This window comes from Vitis vinifera, chromosome 4 (assembly GCF_030704535.1).
Source record: "Vitis vinifera cultivar Pinot Noir 40024 chromosome 4, ASM3070453v1".
Classification (NCBI taxonomy): domain Eukaryota; kingdom Viridiplantae; phylum Streptophyta; class Magnoliopsida; order Vitales; family Vitaceae; genus Vitis; species Vitis vinifera.
This window is the reverse complement of record NC_081808.1, coordinates 7626159-7646209: the sequence shown is the minus strand read 5'-3', so window position 1 is coordinate 7646209 and position 20051 is coordinate 7626159. Positions and strand designations below refer to the sequence as shown.

Below are 20051 nucleotides of genomic sequence, written 5' to 3'. Positions count from 1 at the left end.
TTTACTAATTGTATAAGGGTGTACAAGACTACGTTTTGTTAAGGATTTCAAGTGTTTTAAAAAACTTTCTCATTTTTTTCCACTCAAAGATTTTTTTTCCCCACTCAAATTCTCTCAATCAAAAATTGTTTCGAATTTTATTTTTAAATTTCATCATCAAAATTTTGTAATTGCATATTTTGTTTTTGTAGTTTTAGCAATGTTCTTTCTTTCCACTATTTTTTTTTTTTGTGAAATTTTATCCAAATGAATCTATATTTAAAATTATAATCATATTTATCAATTTTTTTTACTAAGATTATCTTTAATTCTTTTAATATATTTATACTCATTTATTTAAAAAATGAAAAACTAATTTTTTTTTTTTGTAAACATGTTCTATTACCTTTCAAGTAAAAATTTAGATAAGTTTAAAAGTCAATAAAAAAAAATTAAATACCACTTTCAATCATTTTTAGATAAAATTTTATATAATATATTTTATTTAAAATTTAATTTCTAAAGTTTAACTGAAAAATTGTATTGACAATTTTCTTGTTGTGAGTCAAAATACTTTGCATTAGTCTATCTAGATAAGAAAAATTATTAATATAATATTAGAACTTCATATCTTAGTTATTTTTTCAATAAATTTATCTGTTTAAAAATTTTAAAATAAAAACATTAAAAATTAAAAAGCTAAAAGGATATATATATATATATAATAAAGTGAAGTGATAGTCAATTTTTAAATTTTTTTTTAAATGGTTAATGTAGAAAATATAAAAAATAATTAAAAATAAGAGAAAAATATAAATGAAAGGGTAATATAAATTTAAAATAAAAAATGAAAATTAAACTAAAAGATAAATACAAAAAGATAAAAAATATTTAGATGAAAAATCCCAAAATTTTTATCATTGCTTATAATAAGAGCAAAAAGATTCAATATCTTTAAAAATCAAAAACAAAAAAAATATTATTGCTTTTTATTTGACATAAAATAAAAATATAGATTGAAAGAAAAAAAAAAGTTAGAAATGAGTAATACTTAATAGAGAATAAAAAATGGAAAAAAATACAAAAAAAATTGAAATTTACTCTCACTTTGTCCATGTAAGGGTTAAGGGTATTTTAAGGATTAATGAAAGATAATATCCTTTATCTTAATTTTCATACCTTGTTTGGGTCTTGAGCTTAAATATACATGATATATGGACCAAATGTTAATTTTTTGGCCCACTTGGGCCCAAAACACAATTCTCCCTTTTCTTTTTGCTTCATTTTTTTTTTCTTTCCCATATTATAATTTTTCAAGTATTTCTTATCATTTTATAAAGTTCTAATCCTTAAATTGAGAACACGATGCACCTTTAAACCATTTCCATTAAATAAACCAATTAAAAAATTAGTTTTTTTGACACTAATTAGTTTGCTCATTTGCTAAGTTATGATCTCGGTATTTTTATTAATTCAATTAGTAAAATTATCATTGAACCATTTATTATACGAACCAAAAAAAATTGACCAAGAGAAATGACAAGTCTCCTTAGGGATCATGATTATCTTTTAATGAAGGAATTGACATTCAAATTGAACTTATTGGTTTATTGGTACCATCGACTTAAATGAAATTTGATGTGATTTTGAAGTAAAATTCTTAGGCAAATAGAGCGATAAAAGTAAAGTGAACAAGAAGATGAAATTGTCTTGAGAAAGTTTTGCATCTAAAAGTCAAATTTTTATGGAAAAGAATCTCATCAATCCTCAAAATGATCTCACTCTTTCAAATTCACAACTCTGCAACTATTAAACTCTAATTCATCTCAAAATCTAATAATATAACATTTTATATATCATTGATCAAACTATGTCATCAATGAAACAAATCCCAAAGATAAACATCACTAAGGTTTTTAAGCATTAATGATATTTAATCTTAATAAACTTATAAAAAAATTTCTCCTATGGATAATTGAGATGTAAGAATATAGAAAAAATTTCACCATAAGAGATGCAATCCTCCTCTAGGTAAATGAAGGCCTAGCGTAATCTTAAGGAAATCAAGCTTCAAATCTATGTTTGGTAGTCAAGAAGGTGCAAGAAAATGAATTGGAGGGAAAATATAATTTCAAAATGCTCTAAACTATATTAAAAAATGTGAGTTCCAAAAATGTTCAAATCCTCCCTTTTCTCTTCTAACTAACCTAACAAACTAGCTTATATACTAACACCAATGCCATATGACAATATCTTAACATGCCACATTATCTAGTTTTAGTTCAACAAAAAATTACAACATAAAGGAACCAAAATTAAAATCATGCATGTGTTTTTATAAGGACGATCAAAGATTAGTAAAGACAATCAATCTAATTCAAGTCTGACGGCTTGATCACTCTTCAATATGGCAAAATTATCACAAGCCCGCAAGGATGATTTGATTGTCCTTGTGATTATTTCTTTAGTAAGCAAGAGAATTAGAAGTTTTGTTGTGTAGGATGTTTAGTCTTCTCTCCAACAAACAAAACGATCGTAAGCTCTCAATGACGATCAATTGTCATCATGATCATTATCCTCTAGTAGCCTAACTTCTCTTCTTTGCTTTTAGAAATTTACCTTAGGACAATTAATCATCCTCACTTGAACATGTAATCTATGCCCATTTTGAATAATCCTTTTTTCCTTTGCCCTTTTCTTGTTTGGTTTTGATCACTTTACCATCATCCTTTTAACTTGAAATGACATTTATCAACTTTTGTTTCTTTCTTAGACTAGTTTTTTTGCCACATATTGCTTGAAATAAAGTATTAGTCCTTCAAATGGGACCCTATTAATAATTCAAGTTAAAAGCAATTATTTACTCAATTGCATACTCAAAATCTTTTTTTTTTTTTTTTGGTTATCTTTTTATACCAAAATTGAGCATGAATCACATACATTATTTTTTTTAAAAAAATATATAAGAATGAAAATGGAATAATTTTGAGACTTAAGTTGAATAAAAAGCTTGAATGAGGAAAAATAGAGGTTTTTTCTTCTTTTTTTTGGAAGATACATCTTAGAGGAAAGATTTTTATATATTTATTTATTTAAGGGATGATGAAGAAAAAATATTATAAATGAAATGGGTAAAAGGGTGTTTTTTTTTTTTTTTTTTTGGAATGTTAAGTTTAGGTGTGTGTGTGTGTGATAAGGGAATGGAAAAGACACGATGAGTGAAGAAATTGGGTGGATTAGAAAATCCAAAGCTTGGGCGTCAATATAATATGCCTTTTTGCTCTCACAAACTTCTTCCCAATATGCATGGTTTTATTCACGGGTTCAGTGACACATCATACAGGTTGCAACTGGAGGGGGTTGAATTATGATTGTGCCTAATCCAACAAAATCGAGAAACATGCCATCCAACTTCACTTTTAACAAGCTTGAAATCAGTCGGATTGTTCAAGTTAGACTTGAATGATTAAATTGTATTAATCAAAATCAAGTTGGATTGAAACCACCCAAAAGATAATTATCCAAATCTGTCCAAACATGGAGTTAATGGGACCGAGAAACCCGCTCAAACTGACAAACTCTTGGACATTTATCCCTACATACTTAAGAATTGCAAGCGCAATTTGATTGCATCTCTTGACTACCATCTCTTCCATCGGAATGAGCGCACCACTCTCTACAATGACTAGTATTTCAATTTTTACTAGACAAACTGGGATAAAACACGAAGGCCACTGCCCTAGAAACAATTAAAACTTCATTCATAGTAATTACTAATTACATCAAATCATCATAGAAATGGAACCAACGACTTTTACTTGCGCAACTCTTCCAATTTCCAAAAGATCCACCTCCACCACCACTAGTGCGCCTACTGGATAAGCAATTGAAACAAGTCTGTATCCTAGTGGTGTCAAGGTCCGGCCCCAAGGTGCCCAGTTGTTGCCTGGTATTTTCATCCTTGAATCCCTTCAAGATAAAGCTGGGCCTCTTTGGTGGTAACTATAATTTCCATGGGCATGGCTCCACACAGCAAGCCAAGTCCATATGGTTACTGCTGAGAAGGGAAACATAGTATTAACTCTTTACAGATACACACACGTGCGGGTTTCTAGCTACATTCAACATCCAAGTACAGAAGCTAAACTCATACACAGTTCTATTCTAGAGGCTGAAAACATGTAATGCGCATTAGCAGCCTCACGAGTTCCTTTATGTTACTATACTTATACAGTACAACTAACACCACCTTCCTACAACTAACTATTTGAGTTTATTCTTCCCCATTTTCATCAGGTAGGGAACCAAACCCTGGAACGCAACTGGAACTACCAGACAAAGATAAGCTTATGCGGGGCTGGAAAGGGACGAACCCCCTTGGTTGGCCAAGAAACGCACAACAACACAGGTAATGTTATCTGCACTGCCTCTCTGATATGCTTCCTGCATCAGCCTCTTTGCTGCCTCCTCTGGGTCTGGGATTGGTTTGATCATTGCGACAGCCTCCTGATAAATGGTGACGTATTAGCTATGAGGAAGACTGTGAAGGGTTGTGTGTGAATATCCACCATCTACCATACAAATGGGCATAAAGAAATAGGGACGAGAAAACAAACCTCATTTGTGACAACATCCCACAGTCCATCACTGGCAAGGATAAGAAACTCGAGGGAGCTGTCAATCTTTTCCTCCTGCAATTTTCAGAAAAATGCCAGTAAATTAATTAGTGCTGATTCTGCAGAAAGTTTTGGAATGGAGGGAGAAGGCAAAGAATGACATAAATCTAAAGCAACTTCCACATAGTATCAGTATTCATCTATTCTGCCTAGGAGTGCCCTTGGAATAGATTTTAACTGCATAAAATTCGCTAGATGCAAATTATGTCAACTAGCTTTACTATCAACTCTCAGAGCCAGACCTGGATTTCTGGATCAGCAACAACATACTGCTTCAAGAGTCTATCACCAAATGCACGAGAAACAGCAAGAACACCCCCAACCCTCCAAGTTCCTGTAAACGAATTTCAATCATTAGAAGATGCAAGCAATTACCAAATCACTGGAAACTTTGTTCTATGATTAATACTTGGAAAAACCTAACGATTGATGTCCTTACCAGCCCACATCACAAACCCTCCAGCATCCTCAATACGCTGCCGCTCATCAGTTTGGTCTGGCTTGTGATCTCGAGAAACAGCAATGGCTGGAGGAAATTACAAGATGTTTTCATCAGATGATCAAACACTGAAACCAGTGAACACTAGACGAAGCAAATTCTCCATAGAGAAGATCTTTAATTCATCTTTACATAATTGAAAGGCATCATAAGAACGGTGGCATGCATCATCTGTGGTACCATCCTCTGATAGAAGCCTCATTTTGAATAAGTATGCAGAAAACATGTGCAAAAGGTAATTGAATTAGGAAAACCAAAAAATCCAAGTTACAAGCTACAACATGAAGACCATAAGAACTGGTTCAATAAGGAGAAAAAAAAAAAGGAAAACTGGTCTCCTGGTCTCCCTCTCCTTCTCTTACAGCAGTAACAATAATGAGTAATGGCAACAATAACAACATAAATAATCGGGCTTTAAATTCTTAACCCTGGTGTCAACAAGTTTGTTTTGTTGTGTTTCTATTTAATCAAGACTATTCTAATGTTTAATATAGCACCAAGTCAATAAGTTAGATGCATGGATGCATAGATGCTACTGTTCCAGTTAACAAATTAGTTAGAAGTAAAAAATATCTTTTGTCACCATTCTTATATTTGTTCTAGAACTCTGAAAGATGAAAATGATAAGTCTTACAAGTATGATGAAGTAAGAAAAGACACTAGAATAAGGATAATGAATTCAAAGCTTTCTCATTTACTGAGCACCACATGAAGTAAAAAAATTTCAACCATATACATTTCCTAGATAGGGCACAAGAGATGGTGGAAAATATCTTCACCCAAATTGGGACCATAACAAAAAAACTATGAGGAAAATTATTCCCAGATGCAATGAAATTAATCTTATCGAGAAGGTAAAAATTATAAATTCCATGCATAAAAAGAGTAGAAAAGATTTAAAACAAGCTGCATATGTGACAAGGTTCTTACTAAAAAAATTATTAAGATATTACTCTCCTTTTTTTACTTGAATAATATAGGTATTCATTGCATAATGGGAATTTTAGAAAAATAAATAAAGGGGCAAAAAAATAAAAAAAGAGAAAAGTATCAAATATAGAAAATGAATTCCTTTATTTGTAAAATCATAAGACACCAACATCACATTACAAATCTTGGAAATATGTAAGGGCCATAAAACATCATTCCCAACTTCTAACTAAGCAATATCTACTATAAGACATCATAGGATATAACATCCAGTAAAAGTCAGTTTGAAAGTCATATAAATGCTCTTCAAGATTCAAAATTACGATAGAAACTCTGATGCACAAAAAAATTTCCAAAAATAAAAATGACACACTAGATCTTACCATTACCACCCCTGCAGATAACAGCTCTGGAGTCCCCAACATTTGCAACCAGCAAACGGTCACCAACAAGGATAGCGGTGGAGGCAGTTGATCCAGCATCTCTATTCTGATTATTTTCTGATTTCAGAAATTCTGAGTCTGTGTGCTTGTATGCATCAGCTGCATGTACAGAGGATAATTTAAGACAGTAGTATTTAGAGTGAACACTTCATACAGGCTATAGAAAGTGACATTACTGGCACAGTCAGGAAACAAACCTATAGCTGATTTTGTATCAGAAATGAACTTTGGATGCCTGATCAAATTACTAAAAAGGTTTTGTTTAACATATTCAGCTGCTCGAGCACCTCCATGACCTGAGACAACCATACCAGAAGAATACGCAAGCATTATCTAATATTGACATTGGAAGCTCGATCTATCAAAGCTAAACCCATATTTGCGAGCGGCACATGGCATTTACAAAGTTGGCAAGAAGAAGATATTTAAGTACTTCAAGACAACAATACAGAATCAAAATCCTGCCAACAGAAAACTTGGACAAAATGATGAATTTATAGGTCTAAATTGACCACAAGATAGAGCACAATTCAACTGATCCATGAGAACATAGCCCGACCAAATCAGTCATCAAAAATGGGTTGAGACTAGCAGGATCAGTTTGAAGTAGAAGCAATACATGTCCACTAAGATGCCCCAGCTTTGGCCAGCTAATAAGCACAATAATAGCATCTGAGTAAGTGTTCCAAAGAATGCAATGTCATGATCACACTTTCATGTAGATCAAAGGTGGAATCTCCATTCGAAAGCAAAGTCAAAACCACCTCAGCACATATACCAGTGTAAATCCCTCATCCCAGGCCCAATTCAACCTTTGAGAATGGTTTTTCACTGCAACCAAAAGGGAGCAAATACCCAGATCCACATACAACACTCCCACCTGTATCCCTGTGCTGGAACTTTGAACAGAAAAGAAGGAAAATTTGCCAATCTAATAATACCCCGCAAAAGGTACTAAAATAGAGGGCACAATGAGTATGCAAAGAATTGCATGATCTACCTAGCACATGGATGCAACATACCAACAGAGATACAAGCTACACCAAAGACTGCATGCAGAATCTACCTACCTATGCTTGAGTGTTGTTGGGGGATGGGTAGAAGAGAGAGAAAGAGAAAGAAAGAGTACCATCAAAGACTCCAAAAAGGCCAACTATCTCTCCTTCAACACCATCAATTCTTGTCTCATAAAAATCTTCCATTGAAGACCTTTTCCCGGGAGAACTAGCATATCCGTAGCTGAACTTCCCATTATGACTGTTAGACAACATCTCACACTATGTTAGGAAGATCCTGTGCACTCTTATTGTTGTAGATGATATTAGAAAGATAAAACCAAACATTATAAGGTCCTCAAAACTACCAAAGTCCCAATCAGATTGGGATCAACAACATTTTTGGGACCAGTTACACAGTTAATTTGATTAGCACAGTTGACAAGTATGATTATGTTAATCCCAAATAAATAAATAAATAAAATGTTAACAAGATTTCATGAAAGAATTGGGTGATGAGTCCTTCTCATCTTAAACATACTAAAATTAAAAACCATATATTGATAATGACATGTTACAAGAAAATTTAGCATAAACATTCCTGCATCATATTAGCTAGTTGACAAAATAATGGTGGAGGTTAAGATTAAAGTTTTTCATTTAGATTAGCTTTGGCCATTTCTTAAATGGTGTGGAATATTTAATATTCAATCTTCCAAAATAATATTATAGGCCAATTTAGTAGGGGACATATGATGAACTTCTCAGTCATAAGTTATATATGAGAATACACTTTCTTTATCACTCACTCTTCCATTGTTCTAATGACTTGTTAGTTTCTTCATGAATTTTAAGGATTTTCTTATTGCATAAATTTTGCACTGCACAACATTATAACAGAAAATTTTGCAGCATGCACACCAACAACACAAGACTAAATACCATCTAATACACAAAACCACTCACATGTCCGCTTGACCCAATAGAAAACTTTCAATGAAATCATCCTGATATTTTTTCCATGCATCCATAGAAAATAAAAATTGTATGAAAACCACATCTCATGATAACAAATTTAATTTAATTTTTTTTTCCACACAAAAGGGCATTGTTTTATTATCACTTTGAAAAAGTTGAGATATTTCAACACCAGAACTAAGGAAACTTTTGGTTTTAAAGTTACGTTTCGAAGATTACATCATCGACGCCATATGATTCTTCAATCCACAGCAAGCGATACTACTGACTGGTCAAAATGCCAAAATGGTACTTTTGTCGGACTTACAGAATTGGATCCTCTGAGCAGTTGAAAGTGGTTTGAACGTGTGACAACATGACAAAATGTGATTTAAGCATGACCTTTTCTCATCACACAAACTGATAGGATACTCATATAAATGCACTTAGATCTAATAGTGGACACCAGATTTAATAATACAAAAGTGATTATGAAGTCAAAAATGGTACAAAATAACAGAGAAATATGCATCAAACCTTGCCAAAAAGAGAATTTGTGACATCAATTTTAAATTTTCTTATCAGTGAACCAGAAAAATGAAAAAGCAACCATTTGATAATCAATTTAAAAGAGTTATTAACCACACATGCATGATCACTGATGATATTTCCAAATCATAACTTAGGGGCACATCCCACGTGTCCAAAATCATATCGCCACAATCATGTTACTTATCAATCCATTGAATATTGTAAGATCCTGCAAACAACCAAAATAGATAACTAGTTTTGTTCCCCCAAGGCAACGACCATACGCGCCTAACACGACAAGGTGTGATTTTCCAGCATGAGCATCTCCAGCCATGCAGATTCCCATAATATAAATAGTGGCATGCACTCAGATAACACAGAATAACATATCTAGTAGTAGAAAGGCAAATGTGAAATGAAGAACAGAAGAGAGGTTGATATATGCTGCTCCTCACCAAATATGATATTTTGGGGTAGAACAGTTTACAAAAAAATTAAAAGCAATCAAAACTCTTTTAACTACAGAAAATAATGACCAGAAATGCCAGATAATGTGGTGATAGTACCAGCATTTCATTAATATAACAGAAGAATGTTTTTCAGCAATAGGGAAATTAAATAAATAAACAATAAATAAATAAAAAGCTCATTTTATTCAAAACTTGAATGCTGGAAATACCCATGCTACCGGTGAATGCTGCTAGCCAACAGGTCAGGTTGGAAACATGTGACATTAAAACCTTTAAGGGCACTCGAGACAAGCAATTATCATAAAAGATGTTAAATTCTTAGAACATATCATTTAATAAAAGACTCATCACTTCCTATCTGTCATGCTTTTCTTCTGGTTTCATTGGACCCATCTAAAAGTGTCATTTGCTAATCTACCAAATTGAGATCTATCACATAATTGAGCATTAAATTAACAATAAATAAACTAAACTAACAAAATTCAAGGTTACATAAACTCATGATATGTACATGAGATCAACACACGCAAACCATCAATGCTAACTAAATATACATAAAATTAACAGAATACAATAGGAATACACGTATATGGAAAGAGAGTTAACCTGAGACCGCCACCGCTAACAGGCCCATCATCAACGTGAACTTGACTTGAGGATGACAAAACCGAACTAATATATCCCATATTATTACTTAATTTTTTCTTCTATCTGACTGACAAAAGTAAACAACAACAAAGGTTGAATTTTTTAAATATATATAAAATTAATCAAGCAAAAGGCCTATTTTCCAACGCCAATGAAGCCCAGCGATCTCAAGATTCATTGCACCATTTCGAATTTTACAAATTATCAAGGATAACCTGCAAAAACAGCACATAAATTTAAAATCCAAGAACACAAATAGAACGTCAAAAAGGAAGATATAAAAAAAAAAAAAACGACAAAAACACATGTAGAACAACAACAAATGTAAACCTAGAAAACAAACCAAACACAGAAATCGCAAAAGTACCTGAAACAACGAAAATTTCAAATTCAAAAAACAAATTTAAAGCAGATACACAGATCTCATTATTCCAACCACATGCAGACCCCACAACCCTAAAACTTGAAGAAGAAGGTGTGATTATTGAAGAAAAACGCGAAAACGAGCAGATTCAAAGGACTACATGAAAACTCACACCAATTAAAAACACAAAAACATAAAATCTGAAAATAAATAAATGTAAAACTAGATTTGAGAAAAATAAAGTGAGAGATAGAGAGAAAGAGAGAGAAAGTACCTGAAAGAGGAAGAGGAAGAGGAAGAGGAAGGAGGAGGAGGAGGAGGAGGAGGAGGATGGAGGAAATGGCATGAAAGAGAGGAGCTTAAAAGGAGAAAATGACGAAACGAGAAAACGAGCGAGTGGGGGATTCTGTTGTGTGCTCTTTTTTTTTCTTTTTTTCTTTTTGTTTTTGTTTTCAGTTTGATTTTGGTTTGTTGGCATTGGAAACGAAAGCACCCAAAATAGAAATTCATCTTTCTTCCACTGCCTTCTTCCAATTTTTGCTTAATTTTTTTCAGACCCTTCATTTATCGCCAAATGTTACTTAGACCCCCCTTTTTTTTCTTTTTCTTTTTTCATCATCCTCACATGTCTACCGTACTAACCCAACTGAATATCATCCTCTTCCCTGTGTCAAATCTAGAAAGTACGTTTGAGCAGTGTTTTTTAAAAATAATTTTTATTTCTTAAAAACCAAAAACTATTTTTTTAAGAAAACACATTTGATAGCTTATTTTGAAAATATGATATTTTATCCCTGGGATTAATTTAAAAAATAATGGTATAAAATAAAAAATAATTAAAAATAAAGCACCATCAAAGTAATTTAAAATATATATTTTTTAAAATATATATTTTTTAAAATATAAAAAAAGATTAGAAACATTTTTATGGTTTAAAACAGATGTTTATTTTTTTAAATATCAAATTTTTTTTAGAATTGTTTTCAAAAATATTCTAAATGTGTACATATTTTGGGTACATAAATTTGAAATGAAATCGGGAATAAAAAATGAAAAGAATTATTATTATTAATTTATTTTAATAAACTTTTTAGTATTTTTTTTTTTTAAATGATGACATTCCTAATTTTTATCAAGCTAATGATGGTTTGGAGGACTAAAAAAAAATATCTTAAGGAGAGGAGGGCTGCAAGTAGATTTAAAAAAAAAAACTTAAGAAAGGATTGAATTGAAAAAGAAGGGGGGTGGTTTCTTCATACTAAAAATAGGGGGACAGGTGGCGAGAAAAGGGTGTAGAGGCTTTCGAAGACCAGGTCAAAACTCGACAGAAAAATGTAACGCATTGCGAGGATCGTCCTATCTACTTCCACCGTACACGTGTCAATCGTGCATCCAGGTGTATGATGCAGCACCTTCATGCAAGTATACGGTACAATCTTTCACTTACCATAATTTCTTTCTCTCTCTCTTTCGAAATGTGATGCTCAGACTTATTTGAATTTTCTAAGTAGCAACCAGGGCCAGAAGTGGAGCAACATATCTCTGAGTAACACAACACCCAACTCTCAAATATCTACAATTCTCATAAGATGAGAATGATGAGTCCCAACTTTATTCCAAGACAGGCCTCGATGCAATAATCATAATGTTATTTGATATTATTATTCATGGCCAGTATTAATCCAAATCACCCATAATAAAGTAGGATTAAGTCTATAAACCCAACTTCACTATCCACCCATACTTGTATCAATCCTTATCATGCATTACTAGTTTTTAGGAAGCTCAGAGAGATGGGTTCGTGAAGGGGGACCTCCTTTTTTTTTTTTTTATCCTTCTCATATCCTTTGCTTTTACGCATTGATTGAGTCTTATCGGCAACATTCTTTCCTTTTTGAATTTTCTCTCTGGACCAATTTAATATTAGAAAGATATGATTTCCAATCATGACAGGAGTATTTTCTTTAGATGGTAAGAAAAGTATGTAACTTTTCTAAGTCCACTTATCATACTGACCCTATCAAAACAAGTCACATCAAATCTTCTAAAAATAAATTCTTGGTTTTGAACCCAATAAACCATTGTAGCATAAAAACGCATCTACATAACGTAAAGAAACTCTTAGTCAAATTTTTTTTTACTCATTCGATGTGGGATATCATATTGGAAATTTTTTCCTAACTTTTCACAAGCTTAAAGTAGCCGTACATTACCAGAATGGATGATGCACATACAATCTCAACAAGGTTTTTTTTTTTTTTTTTTTCTTTCATATAAATACAAAAGTCTTGAGATTCATACCCCCCTTTTTTTAATTTATATCTCTCCATCATCAATCCAACTAATCAAAATTAGTTTTCCTTTAAGCGATCATAAACAAGTGTATATAGAAAAAGGATGTTACAGCTTGAGCATCAGAACTAGGGAAAAAAAATTTGAATGTGTTGAAGCATGTCTTCAAGTAAGCGTTCCATGCCTACTCCGAATTAGGGAAAGATCGGCAGTACTAAAAGGCAAATCTTGGATCCGTCCTTGTTGGAAAATCAAAACAATCTAGAAGGAAGCAAAGATAGGTTCTGAGCAGCCAAAAAACCATGTGTTCAATGCTTTGATCCTTCAAAATCTCTGGGTTCCGTTTTCTAAACTAGTTTTCCCTGGTTTTCTCTTCACTTGGATCTAGAAATACAATTTCTTTGGGCTCTGCTCATAGAAATTTTGCACTTCTAAACCCTGTGTGAGATATTTACAGAGTCAAGCCTCAAATAAAATTGGGCTGTATAAGAGATGATTAATGAATGCCCCTCTTATAAATCATCAGGGCTGTTGTTTCTCACCAACTTGTGAAGGAGCTTAGAGATACAAACCCAAAAAGTCTCGGGAATTTTATGGCGAAAATGGATGGCTAATGCTGAGATTATGTCCAGCATAAAACTATGAACCTCAGGCTTTAATGACATGCGTATTAGCATGCCCGTCCACACCTCTGGTGCCAAGTTTATTGCTTGTTTGAGATATTGAAAGCCATTGATTACCCTTGTCAGCACTGCATCTCCCTGAAACAATACAAAGTTAAAGATAAAATAAATGCCAGCATCATAAACCCTATATAATTAGTCCTTTTTATCTTGTTCTTCTTGACATGCGTTGCTCAAAGGAAAATTCAAATGCAGAAAAAGCAATTTGAAATTTTAATCCTGAAATTTGAAAATTCAACCAACTAAACTCTATTTTGAGAATTCTTAGTGCATCACTTTCATCAACATTCAAGGAAATGCACACGAGTCAGGACAAATACGTGTTAGAAAAGAATTGAGACAAAGCATTTTATTTTGTCATGTTTTCATAGACAAATCAAAAGGGAGAATTCAAAATTCCTTCCAACCCTTTTCTTAGTACTTTCCAAGATCCTAAAAATGAAGTTCAAAGAAGATTCAATGAACTTTCACTTCAAAGTATTATCATTATTTCTACTTTTTAGCTATTTCTTTCTTTCTTCTCTCTGTCATTTTTAATCCATAAAGGAAAATTTTAAGTTCACTTGCCGCCTTCTTTTCTTTCTGTTAAAGCAATTTTCCCTTTCACCAACAATTGCTATCAAGGATAAACATTTCTAGGGTGCCATGTTATGTAGGAAAATAACAGAGTGTGATTTAGTTTCTTAAACATTCAAAATGTTTCTTTTTTTATAATCAAGGAACCTTCCTTGACCAAGCCCATAGGACTCTCCATGGGAACCCAAATCTCGGGGTGCTAACTACCCCGCAACAACCAACATTGGGTAAATTCAGGATATCATCAATGGCAGGATTCGAACTCAAGACCATGTGTTACTTACTGGGACCACACTTCCTAGTGTTCGCCCTAACCAACTAGGCTACCCTGACGGGTCAAAATGTTGTAACATTATATTTGATGATACTAGATTACTTCTATCAAATAGAATACACACATACTACATAAACATACCTAACCTTTTTTAGAATGGCGTCTTTTTTCCTAGTGCATAAGATCAATTGAAGCAGGGCACTAAGAATTTTTATGCTACAAAAGATTCATTAATAAGGCTTCATGCTTAAGGTGTGCTTGAAAGCAATCTAATGAAATAATGGCATCAAAGTTAATGACCACTAGGATTATCACTATCAGCTTAGACAGGGTGGAATTAATCTTAGAATTGTGGGCTTACTCATAGTAAACCAAGAAACAGGAAGCTTGCAGATTTCTGAAAACTAGAAAACCACTGAATTATAAGCAAAACCGATTCTATACGACAACTGAAAACTTAGGTCAGGAAGACTTCAGCTAATTGGAGAATTTCTCACAAGGGAGGTGCTGGCATCTTTGAAGAATCTCTTCAGGAATAAAAATTTTCAATGTTATTAAACCTACTTCAGACTGCAGTTTATTAAAGTTCGACAGAGATAAAGCAAAGTATTTAGACAAACCTCCGATTCTGATGGTGCTTTTGCTCCAAGCTTCTCATAAAAAATGCATGCGACAACTTCATCTTGCAGAAAAATATCGGTTGCTGAAATTATGTCTCGGATGAGAAAAACACGTACCCTCAAACCCTTTCTAGATAGAATGAACTGGAAAAGATCTTCAGTGGCAGCAACAACAGCACGCATGTCAAATGATTTCCATTCCAAAGGACTTGAAGAGTTGCCTTTAGTGTCGGGGGGCTCCTCTGCAGACTCAGAAGCTTGTTCAGATACTGCTGCTATCTGAAACAAAATAGAGATGCATATAGAACATTACTCCAAGTGAGTCAGAATAACAAGGCCCAGAAAACATAAATTAATAAAAACTATCTAAAGCAGACCACCCAGGCAGAACTTCTAAAGAAACTAGATCAAGTACTAGGTTTTAAGAAAATCTTGAATCTGCATGGAACTTTTAAAGCAATTACAAGGTTTTGAGAAAATCTTGAATCTGCATGGAACCATATCAGCGGATTGGTTTAGTAATTTCCCAAAATGTGAGTGACTAAAAAAATCTGCAAACATTAGATTCCTAATTTCACTAACATAAAAACATGCACAAGAAAAAAATCATTACATTCAGCTATATATAATTTTTAAAAAGTTCACATCTAAAAGATTGATATTGATTAAAGCCAGAATGACTCATGATTTTCTTCAGATAATGCTTGCAGTGTGCTAGGATCAACCATTTTTGCATACATGTGCGATATTCTCAGTTAGAATGAGCTCAGATTAGGGTCTCAGATACCAAACATTCTGAGTGTTATATGAAATCGAGGGTAATTTGCCAATATATTATATATTTCTTTGTGTGCATCCTATGTTGTTCAGGTTTTTGTGTATGCCTGCGGCCTATGTTGCAAAGGTTCAGGTACAGGTGACAGGTCTAAACGTCTAATTCCTCACACATGAGAAGGATGAGAAACTTCAAGAGAGAAACACCATGTAGAAAGTAGTTGCTCTACAACCAAACAGCTACCAAAATATAAAGTTGATTTGATTATTGTTAAAATGCTTATACATGATTGATACTAATTACAAAGCTAAGAGCGCAATGTAGCCCATGGCATTTTAGATACCATCAGCACATTCTCCAAATGGCAATCCATGAAGCAAATGCAGCAAAATGAGAATTTGAATCAAGGTATGTATTCTTTTAAAATAGTATGCACAATAGAGATCTTATTAAAGACTAAGCTATGTCGCAAGATAGAGAAAGGGGGGGTTGGGGTGAAAGGAACCCACCAGGCGCTCAAGCCGATTCCACCTTATGGAGCCATTGTTACGGATGAGAAGTTCCCTCAATATTTTCCTCATATCAGGATTTGGGTCTGCCAAAAGCCTCCCAATGACATATGGATATGCGCTCTCAACTACTTTGAAACTAGGATCCAAAGCTTTTGCTGTGCCTTCCAGCGATCCCAGTGCTCTTATCACCAGGGCATAATCCGGTGGAAGAGAGAAGTTCAATTCATACATAATATCGTACAATTGGATCATTATAGCCTACAATCAAATGCAAGTTAAAAAAATAAAACTTGTAACTCAAAAATCACAATAGAAGATTTCAGTGAATAAAAAAAGAAAGCATAAAAATCAGGAATAGAAGACATCAAGAAAAACCCAATTGAACTTCATCCTCAATCCTCAGATACAAGGAAATTTCTATATGAGAATTTCTCCCACTTTTTCTTATAATGAAAATTTTTATTTAAAAATAAAGGATGCTGGGAAGGGACCAACAAAGGTCCTCACTTTGAAAGCAAGAACCAGATAATTGGAACAAAGACATAACAATAATTCACCTTAAAACCTATATTATTTAATGGACAGTCACTAAAAGTTACCAGAATAGAAATTAACAAAGTGAAAAGAGAGGTGTGTGAGGTTAGTCATAAATTCGCCTCTACAAAACTGTCAACTTTCTCCCTCACTAATTAAAAGGCAAAGAAAAAAAAATATAAAACAACAGCCAAAAATCAAATTATTCAAAATTTTCACATGAATTAGATCTTGCATTTCATCAGCATTGCAAAAGCCAATGCACTGTTTCTAACTTAAGATAACATAGCAGAATGAAACTGGCATATTATAAATTGTGGAGACCTGCACAGAATTCTACTCGCATATGTCCTAAAAAGAGTGCATTAGTTTCACTCTAAGGGTTGCATTGGAACTTAGGATTGCCAGCACTAATCTCCCTTACTTTGTATCTCATTGTTTAGTTTTTCTTCTTCATTTATTATTATAATTTTTTTCCTGTAGCAGTTGCAATGAACTGATAAGCTTCCTTCCAACTGCTCGTAGTCACTTGTACATCTCCTCCAGATGTCATTCCACTCTCATTAGGGCTCTTCTGTCAAACCCAAAAGGAGATCATTCAAGTCTCCCCACCCACAATTTTAAATGTTACAATTGAAAACAAAGTAATTCTTGAAGCTCACGGAGCATGGAAAATAGCAGGAGAAACACAAAAGGTAGAAACTTCCCCCAATTTAGTAGCTAGCTCCCCTCCATTTACTAACGTATACAACAGAGGCAAAGAGGAGATATATTCCACCCTCCATCTTGACATATATGCTTCCATGTTTTTCTTCATGAATCGTTTAACTAGTTATTACATTCAAACATGAAAAAATAATGATAAGATTCACACATTTTTCTATAGTTTAACTAGTTCAAACTTGTGAAGTGGAATAACCTTCACTTGATGCCTTTCATGCTATTTTGTATTTTAACAAAAGGAAATTAAACAAAGAATAAGTGAAGAAAAGCCATCAGTTATACCCCAGAGTCCAGACAAACTATAGAAACTCCAAAAGCAAACCTGGAAATCTTGGGATTGTCTAGTCCCATCACCAAAGGATGCTTGCAATGCTTCTGACACCAATTGAATATCAACCCCTTCAGGAATAAATCCCAAAGAAAGAAAGTCATTTGCCAAACCCAGAGAGTCACGATTAACAAAGTGCACAAGCTGAAAGAAACAATAACTCATCAACAAATACACAACCACATGCAAATTGCAATGCAATAGTCGGCATAAAACTAAACCAAAAGGTGGCAGCATAACAAGAAAGTACAATATGAGGCAACATCTAGAGTTTTAGCATGATATAAAAAATGAAAAAGAAGGTATAATTACACAGTTTCAAGTTAACAGTACTGAAAGATATCAGACCATACACCCACTAATTGGGTCCACTAATGATTCTTGAGAAGATCAGGAATTCCCTCTTTCTTTCGGGAAGGGCGTAGGCACTTTTCGGATAGTTGGTTTAGGTCAGAGAATCAATATGTCCTTCCGTTCCAGCTCTAAAGGTAAGTGCGGTTGATTGAAAAACTAGTCGGCATGGATAGGAAGAAAGGAGCAAGTAGCCATGACCTAGAACATTGAATTACCAATGCATGCTAGAAATTTCCATAAATCATAAGCTGTATCATTTGTCTATTTTACTTAAGAATCAAATATATATATATTCTCCATCCAGTGGTGCTCATCTCTTGGTGTCAAGGTCATTCGGATTGACCGGGCAGGAATCAGTTACATTTTGAATCACATCAATCATAATTTTGGGAACAATAAAACTAATTTAAGGGGTATCATGATCATCTTATGAGGAGATGGTCGACAAATGAAATCTTTGTAAAGCTAGTGAAGAATGAGCAAATCAGATTTTAAGTTTTTAACTGTTATAGGACCAAATAGTTGTGGGATATGTTACTGGCAATATCTAGACTCTGACAGGTTTTTTCCACAATCAATTAGAAAGCTCTTTTTGTTTGAAGTTCGAATAAGCAGCAGAGAAAAAGTCCTATCTCAAATTGCTTGTCTAACTCTAATTTAATATGGCAGGAAAGAAATGTAAGAATCTTTGAGAACAAGTGCAGGACTTCAGAGATGATATGAGATCTAATCTATTTCTTTTCCTCTTTTTGGGCCTCAGCTACTATAGCTTCAAGGGCCTTCATCTCATCTTTATACAACTCGATTGGATTTCACAATGTAGATCAAAAAGGTTAAAATAGCAAGTACAGGAACAAAGCTAAAGGGAGTAGTTTTCTCCACTGCTGTTTTTTTATCAGATTTTGTAAATCTAGGAAGGACTTCTCATCCTTCACTTATACTTCTATACCTTTTAATTTGAATATGTTTTGTTTGCGATTTTTTTGTTTTTATTTTTTTTTTATTTTTTTAAAGAAAGGACTGGACTTCAAAGAGGAAGGGCTTTCAATCAAAGTTTAAAGTAGACATGTCATCAAATCCCTGTCGAGTGAGCTAGGGCCCCATTGGGATTCGAAAAATGTATATTGCTGAATTTCATTGACAGACTAAATTATGCATGACTGGATATAGCTTTGCAGTTTTTAGTGGGTGATTTGGTTTTCTTTTCCTTTGGTGCCTCCTGTATATACCTTTTGTACATAGGGTGCACCCCTTTTTTTGTTAGGTGGCTTCTATCATTTTTCTGTTCGCTTATCAAAAAAAATTTGAGGGTACCATGAGAATCCAACTTCCATCTAACCCACAGTTAGAGCAACAGTTTCAGGCTTTAGTACAAAGATCTTCAATATAATGTTCTAGAGTCAAAAAAAAAAAAAAAATAGTGCACATTATCCATTTAATGCATGGACATCTTTAAAAATGTTAGTAAAGAAAAAGAAAATACCATATATACAGAGAATACTATATAGACAGAGGCCTTTGGGATTATATGCACATTCATTGCAGCATATGGGAAACATATGTTGAAAAGATGATATGTTTCCCATGCAAGGCATGAAACAAAATCTCAGTTAAATAATTGGTAAAATTCTATTACATCAATGACCTGAGACCCCATTAAGAAAAATGTTACAAATCAAATGACTCCAATTTGATGAAAATATTAAGAGGCATAATCCTATGACATCATTGATCTTTAACCACTTCTTTACATGCTTCTTTTATAGCAAAACAGAGATTTAAGTTTTAGTTTTGGTTGGCAAAGAGAGCTCATACTGCTAATCTCAGCCTAAAAAGTAGACAAACAAATCAATAACTAAAATGCAGTTCAGACATTGAAAAGTGGCAT

At 33.4% G+C, this 20051-nt stretch overlaps 2 protein-coding genes across 3 annotated transcripts in view; both read right to left on the bottom strand.

Annotated features, from left to right (window-relative positions):
* Positions 1-3714: 3714 nt before the first annotated feature.
* On the bottom strand, positions 3715-12105 carry LOC100251928 (probable protein phosphatase 2C 59). 2 transcript variants are annotated; one of them, XM_010650483.3, is made up of 9 exons: positions 10767-12105; positions 10087-10343; positions 7657-7784; positions 6725-6823; positions 6468-6626; positions 5095-5181; positions 4898-4989; positions 4596-4670; positions 3715-4485 (listed from the first exon to the last, which is right to left on the bottom strand). In XM_010650483.3, the coding sequence occupies exons 2-9, from the start codon at positions 10164-10166 to the stop codon at positions 4327-4329; spliced, it is 879 nt and encodes a 292-aa protein (XP_010648785.1). In that variant the 5' UTR covers positions 10167-10343; positions 10767-12105; the 3' UTR covers positions 3715-4326. The 2 variants fall into 2 exon arrangements, with proteins under 2 accessions (XP_010648785.1, XP_010648786.1); XM_010650484.3 differs by having other exon boundaries at positions 10496-10768.
* Positions 12106-12826: 721 nt separating this feature from the next.
* Positions 12827-20051, bottom strand: part of LOC100246692 (uncharacterized) — a 42340-nt gene continuing 35115 nt past the window's right edge. Inside the window, exons 11-14 of the mRNA XM_010650482.3 lie at positions 17804-17953; positions 16222-16482; positions 14938-15216; positions 12827-13545 (exon numbers count right to left, since the gene is read on the bottom strand). Of these exons, the coding sequence (XP_010648784.1) occupies positions 13297-13545; positions 14938-15216; positions 16222-16482; positions 17804-17953 (939 nt within the window). The 3' untranslated portion in view covers positions 12827-13296. The remainder of the gene's footprint in view (positions 13546-14937; positions 15217-16221; positions 16483-17803; positions 17954-20051) is intronic.